At 36.3% G+C, this 7,293-nt stretch overlaps 1 protein-coding gene across 3 annotated transcripts in view; it reads right to left on the reverse strand.

Annotated features, from left to right (window-relative positions):
* Positions 1-6,407, reverse strand: part of LOC145768447 (uncharacterized) — a 32,850-nt gene extending 26,443 nt beyond the window's left edge. For all 3 annotated transcript variants that reach the window (XM_082579939.1, XM_082579940.1, XM_082579938.1), the window contains exons 1-8: positions 6,316-6,407; positions 5,541-5,636; positions 4,895-4,957; positions 4,292-4,436; positions 3,619-3,727; positions 3,217-3,313; positions 2,966-3,061; positions 2,554-2,680 (exon numbers count right to left, since the gene is read on the reverse strand). In XM_082579939.1, the coding sequence (XP_082436065.1) occupies positions 2,554-2,680; positions 2,966-3,061; positions 3,217-3,313; positions 3,619-3,727; positions 4,292-4,436; positions 4,895-4,957; positions 5,541-5,636; positions 6,316-6,360 (778 nt within the window). In that variant the 5' untranslated portion in view covers positions 6,361-6,407. The remainder of the gene's footprint in view (positions 1-2,553; positions 2,681-2,965; positions 3,062-3,216; positions 3,314-3,618; positions 3,728-4,291; positions 4,437-4,894; positions 4,958-5,540; positions 5,637-6,315) is intronic.
* Positions 6,408-7,293: the final 886 nt, after the last annotated feature.

Genomic DNA, 7,293 nt, shown 5'->3' on the forward strand with positions numbered 1-7,293 from the left:
AGGTCGCAAAGGAAAAAGAAGTTTGTTTAGTTGAGCAGCGCTCATAAGATCGCAAGATGCAAGAAAGAAAACATCCAACCTATTAAAGCTTAATTGCCGCAGCGACGCTAAACGCAGTCTTTGCGAGAAAGACTAACCACACTTTTCGAAATTAGCGTCGGCAATTGCCGAGGTGATTGTAAGGACAACAAGATTACAAGAAAAAAATAGTTTTCTTAAACTACACCAGACTAGAATGTTGATTCAATCTTACTATTGCTGGATGTTTTATTTGGGTTACTTCCTACTTCACCGGCGCTTAGACACGTGCCCACTGCCCAGCTGGGAGAATCTTTTATAAAAATATCACCCTATAATTCAGGCCTCGAAACTGAAGGCGGCCATCGCCGCGATTAACCTACAAAAACCGACATTTTGTCCGCCGGGTCTCGCCCTTCCGTCGGCCGCATTTGTCCGCCATGAAGTTCCGAGAAAATTTTACACAAGCGGCCTTGTAAATTAAAGTAGTAGTACTTTGCCACTTATAATCACAAAGGACTAGAAAAGAGTTAAAGCACTCGATAAATCACAATACACCCTGTGTATGCTTGAATTGTTAACCTTATTGAGTGATCAAGCAGCTGATGTCTCACGATAAGCTGGATGCAAGTGACACCACAATACATCTTATTAATGCGATAAATTCAGTCTTCGAAATTAGCGTCGGCAAATGGCGCATTAGCGTCGGCAATAAAAATGCCGAGGCCACACGAGCGCTTGTAACGTTAGGGTTAAACATTCCTCCCAGTCGTTATGGCACAGCATAGATTTGTTTCCTAGTCAACACCCTGATGGATCTTTATGAAAAAGAGGCCTGTGGAGTGGTATCAAAGCCCGAAAGCCGCAAAACGTGGACGCTTCATTGCGAACGGCAAAGATGATATAGATTTACAGCCAAGCGATGAGCCTCTTGATGTGTCTGATTCCAGTGATGACGCGACAACCTCGTGCTCCGATACAGCATCTGATGATTCCGATTCTGACAGCTAGTTCTTTATCAAACAGACTTTGTGTTGTTCGCAGTATCCCAATTGTGCCGAAATTATGTTAGTGTATACGTAAATCGAGGCAATCTTCTCGCAGGGAGCTATTAATTTGTTACCTGTACCTGGTTGAGCAATTGACGTTATTTTATGATAATTCAACGTTGCTAGATGTCGAATTAATGTAAAACAAACGTAACTTTCTTATTGAGCATTGTTGTTACGCAATATAACCGAGCGGAAAAATTAAATCGATTTGTGCTGACTCGAACGTTGAATCAACCCAAAATTAACTTACTTTTCCCCGTGAGTTATTTAACGTGAATTCCTGCAACAGCGTGCCACGTGGGTATCTTGTAGCTCGCTTTATCGCTACTTTTGGCATTATTACATCACAACAAACCAAACAGTGCGGTCGTGATAGACTACTCTAGTATATTTTTCGCTTCTGCCGAAGTAAAAATGTGCTAATTTCGAAGACTGTATGTTGATGCGTGTCGAAGTTCCGATGGCCGCCATGTGCTTGTGATTGGCCGCCGAACAGCTTGCTTCAGTCGGACACGTTTGGCCGCCGGAAAAAAAAAAGTTGTATCAAGGCCTGCTATTTGTATTGATTTAACTCCAGTAGACGTCAAATTATTGTAAGCATCTACTCCTTGTTGCGCCTCGCTTTCCGTTATCTCGTCCAGCTGATATAGCATCTGATGATACCGATTCTGACTAGTTCATCAAACAAACTTTGGGTTGCTCGCAGTGTCCCAATTGTGCCGAAATTATGTTGGCTTAAAAGCTTACGTAAATCGAGGCGATCTTCTCGCAGGGAGCTATTAATATGTTACCTGTACCTGGTTTGAGTAATTAACGTTATTTTATGATAATTCAACATCGCTAGATGTCGAATTAATGTAAAACAAACGTAAATTTCTTACTGGGCATTGTTGTTACGCAATATAACCTGCCGGAAAAATTAAATCGATTTGTGCTGACTCGAACGTTGAATCAACCCAAAATTAACTTACTTTCCCCTCCCGGTGAGTTTTTTAACGTGAATTACCGTAACAGCGTGCGTATCGCGTTGCTCGCTTTATCACTACTTTTGGTATTATTACATCACAACAAATCAAACAATGCGTTCGTAATAGACTACTCTAGTATATTTTTCGCTTCTCGTTTTACATGTTTTAGTACAATCTTTTCCTAATAAATATTCACAGTAATTGCCGAGGCAATTTCAAATTTTGCCGTTTGGCCTCGGCAACGTTTTTGCCGAAGTAAAAATATGCTCATTTCGAAGACTGAACCATTGCGAATTTGCAAACATACACATTCAATGAAATCTGTTTGAAAACTCTCGCCCACCCAGAATTCCTCTCTTCTAAGAAAAAATCGACGCCTATGTGCACAGCCATCATGAAAAGCAAGACATGAAAGAAAACCAACGATTGAGTTTGATCGAATTGCTGTTTCAAAATAAGAGTTTGAAAATTTTTCGACTTAGGTGACAATAGTCCTTTTTTTTCAAACTACAGACCAACATGTTCTTTGTGGCACATCGTTTTCCTTGAAGCTTCTCGAAGAATGTCGTTCTCATCTTTCAGACACTTCATTTCTTCAGTGATTGTGAGCAGTTTTTCAGTTGCAGTGGCAGCATCTTGACTCTGTTAAAATTTTTTATGAGAGCTTTGCATTCCAACAAATTCGCATTGCAGTTATGAGAAAAATCTTTAATTACTCCTCAGCAGAAATTTCAACCAAAGATGTCAATAGTTTACCTTCTAGGAAATGCTGTGGTTTAAAATCCAACAACAAAGCAAAAACACACAATCCTAAAGATATTAAATTATAATTTATATCAAAACTCTGATGAGTGTTTTCAAAGGACGTTATCCCACTTTAACACGACGATGCAAACTAATAACAAGCGTTTCTGACGAGCTCCGCACCTGTTGAGAGAAAAGAGCTTGCAGGTCCTCCAAGTTTCTTTGTAAGGAATCAATCTCGCACTTGCTCCGTGACTGTTCTACTCTGAACTGACGGATCTAGAGTTTGGGCAAGTGATTACGAAAGGCATTTCTTCGATGAGTAAAATTCAATAGATAATACGAAATGATACAACTCAAGCATTGGATTATAATAAAGATTTGCAGTCAGTGAAAACCCAAATGTAGGCAAGTGAAACAATCACTAGATATACCTGGCCTTTAAGATCTTGAGTTTCTTCTTTCCTGGTTGTTATCTCCATCTTTGTCTCGTTAAGCTTCAGCAAGATTGCATCGAAGCGTGTTTGTAAACTGGCAGAAATAATTACTACGGTTACTATAGGAAAACGTATGCTTTTGAATACAAAGGATAGATCTCACAAGACTCACATGTTATAGAGTCTTGGTACAAGCGAGAAAGCCTCAATCTACTACATTCAGGCGTCTTTACACTTAAAGCCTTATCTATTTTAAGCTGTAGATTGAAATGCTTAAATAGTTTAACATTTATTTAAAATCAAAAAGTTGCAGCCATTCTCCTCTAACAATTTATATGAGATGTCGAAACCATTTCGTTAGCCAAGCTCCCACTACTCATGTAGCTTGATTTAACTCACTCTTTGTTTTTCTGTCGAAGTTCCACAACTTCGTTTTCAAAATCGCACTTTTCATCGCATTCCACTCTCAGCTTTGAAATGTCTTCCTTGTATTTGTTCAACGATTGCCCTGAATGAATTATTTCACAACTAAAAACCTCGGTTTAATTGTCCACTTTGTTAAGACTTCAAAGTTATGATGTTCATCGGTTATTAAATCTAATTCTCATATAAAGGAACTTTTACATTGCATTGTTGGTCTCAGGTGAGCTGCTATGGTTATTCAATCAATCGTATCTTTCAACTTAAGTGGATTAATTTTAAAACCGAATTCTAGCCTACTGCATTCACTTATGTTAACAAGCAAAATGTACGTTTTGGAAAGCTTGTAATGTAAAATATATGTGTTTTTATATGCTACATCCAAGTGGTACCGTAATGTCCGAAAGTTGAAGAAATACATCGATCATCTTGTCCTCATTCGGGCATGGCATTAAATGCCTTGTTAATACACACTTACACAGTCATATGTTCTCAACAAAAGTCCGACTGACATCCTTTGAGAAAGCACGATTGGGAATAAAGTGATGAGCATTGAGAAAGTATTGATAAATAAAGCAGTGTAGTCTATTTGATTGAAGTCAAGCATAAAAATATTGAGACACCTGATTTATTACTAAATGGATTTACTTACGTAACATGAAAAGCTTGTTTTGATTCTCTTCATTGGTTTTTTCAAGTTTAAACTTTTCTTCTTGTTCTGACATGACCTCAGCTCGAAGCAGAGAGTTATCTTTCTTTAACGTATCCAACTTTTGCTCAAGATCATTAACCTTTTCCTGCAACAAATTTCAATAAAAATGTTTTAAACTCAACATTTAATATCATATATCTAACAGTTTCTTCGACATTGTGTAAACACAATAAACAAGTATGCAGCCGTATAAGGAAACTGATTCTGTACAAATTGAATTGCAGCAGTTTTTAAGAAATATTTTAAATGGAAGTCTTCCTGACAGAAAATCAGTTGATTTTCAAATAGTTGTAGAACCAATGTAATGTAACAAACGACCGATTTGCTGTCTGGGCCATAGCCCGTTAGCTGAAACTGCTTAAAATATGATTTTGATACAAACAAGTTTTTATGCAAAATAACTTCTGTGTAGGCTACAAGCGATAATAAAACTAAATACTGCATTGAAAACAAATTTGAGTCATATGCAGTATGACAGCTTGTTGAATAATCTTTCCCCACTCCCATGTTGCATAGATGACTATGAATTAAGTTAATACGTACCACGCTAATCGGACTGAATGGAGCCAGAAATGAAGAACCATTTGCTTCATAAATGTTCTCAATCTAAAAGCAATTAAAAGGTAATAATTTTATGGAAAAGAGCAGCAGCTTAATACATCTTGTAAGAAGTCTCTTGCAAAATAAATGATTCACTGACTGGGTTGGCATTAATCCAAACAATCAATTAAAAGCTTTATGTGGTAAAAACATGTTGATGGGACAAAAACTTTGGTATTTTTAAGATTTTGAAAACAGTCATGTTAGTGAAACTTTGAAAGTAACATATTCCTACTGAAAGCACATTGTAGCATGACATATAGTGACATACACAGCTGATTTTATGTCTATTGTATTCTATTCTCAGATACCAATCACACCAATGAAGCTGACATAGTTCTAACATTTTTGAAGAAATCCGAGAAAGCAATTTGAAAACAAGCTAAAATTCTAAAACATCAAAAGTTGTGGAACTGTTGCTTATCAGTACTAACAAGAATTTCAGCTGTGTTATTTGCCTTGAGCCTTTAGATTAGACAGTTTAATAAATAAAATTAGATGGACCTATCTATTTTTATAGATCTACATATCAAGCCTAAATATAATATTTTAAGCAAGAGATATTATTTAAAACAATTGATTTTCTCACCTGACGAGCCATTAAAATTCGTGTCACTGGAGTTAGTGGGACAGGTAGAGGTGTGGATGACTGGACACTTTCATGGATGGTATTTCTATCATTGTTCTGCAAGATAATTACTAACTATTTTCCATCAAAAACTAACACACAATTTGTTAGTTTAGTTTACTCTCGGGATGTGCGGCGTTGTGCGCTAGAGCAACGCATACTAAGGACTGCTATCCAGTATCCATTCAGCAACCTCTAATGGATGGAATAATTCCCTGGCAACAACATTTGATCAATCGGAAAAAATTCACTCTGTCAATCTCGATAACCGGCTCTGCATCAAAAGCCTCTACAAGTATGCAAAACTACCAGAAACAACTTACCAAGGCTTTGTCAGTCCAAGGATAAAGATTCAAAACCAAACCAAATAACAACTAAAAAAAACTTTAATAAACAAAAATAACTGAAATCATGTATATATATATTTTGAAAGGTCTACAGTCCCTCAGGTAAGTTATAAAATGCTAGTTGAAAAGATTACTTTTTACATAACATAATCTTAAGCCAAAAACATTATGGATTGCTTCACAAAAAAAAAATTTGGCACATACCGGTATGCATATTAGACAAATTACAATTATACCAAGTGTTTTTACCAAATGTGGTAGCCTAACCAAAACCATATGAAATGTAATGAACTGACTATTTTGTCCTGCATGCAAAAAAGAAACCCATTTTATACATGAAGCTGAAGGTATGTAAATGAAACACAAACATAAACTAAAACTGCACTCACCGAAAACAAGAATGACTCTGATAAATCTTCATTCTGTTCTGCCATTTTTTTAGAAAATCAATTTAGCAATCAAAAGGCATAAGCCTATGTCTGTAAAAAAGTATGCAACCAGAATTCCTTCAAAGCATGACTTAGGGCAATACAACTATCTGCATTATTATTGAAAGAATAAGGTACGGGTACCGTACTTAAAGTAAACAGCAAAAAAGATAGGCCTGCTACCAATCAATCAATAGTTTATTTACCAAAAAACCGAGCATTACACCTACGGTAGGCTAAAATCAAAGCAAGCTGTAGTTAAAGAATGCGTACAAAATGCTCTAAGGAAATGGTCCGAGGCCAACCTATTTGAAAAACTTCCAAGTCTGGTGTTCTGATATTTCAATTCCATTTCCAAATCAAGCAAAAAAACAAATCCTGCAAGCAATTCAAAGAAGGCGCCACCACCTTTTGTGGACACGGTTCGTTGAGCAATGAACTCGGCTGATCTGTTTGAAACAATTCATTGTCATATTGATAAATAAAACTACCTGTATTGGGTTTTGTGGCTGTGATAACTACAGACATATAGCCTACTACATGATTTACTATTCAGGCACGTTTTATACCTTTCAAAGTTTTTCCACCTTTTTCCGTTCATTAACGTGCTGGTAGGCCTATATCAACTAATGTAGTTAGTAATAGTTTTTTTTCCTGGACTCGTTAATGATGAAAAATAAAATGAGTGAATAAAAAATATATTTAATTTTTTTTTAAGTTTTAATTTTATTACTGTTTAGAAATGATCAATCAGTTGTCACTAAAATAATAAAAAGTGTTTCAAAAAATGAAATAAGTCTTCCGTGGCAGAGTTAGTCACGCGTAAATTTCTAGTTGCTTTCATGAAAACATTTGAAAACGAAATTTTTGTTTCGGTTTTCGAAAAAGAGGTTTTGACTTCTGCGGTTAAGTTAGGTCAACGAATTGATTGAACGCTTA

The sequence above is a fragment of the Aplidium turbinatum genome, chromosome 4 (genome assembly GCF_918807975.1).
Source record: "Aplidium turbinatum chromosome 4, kaAplTurb1.1, whole genome shotgun sequence".
Lineage (NCBI taxonomy): Eukaryota > Metazoa > Chordata > Ascidiacea > Aplousobranchia > Polyclinidae > Aplidium > Aplidium turbinatum.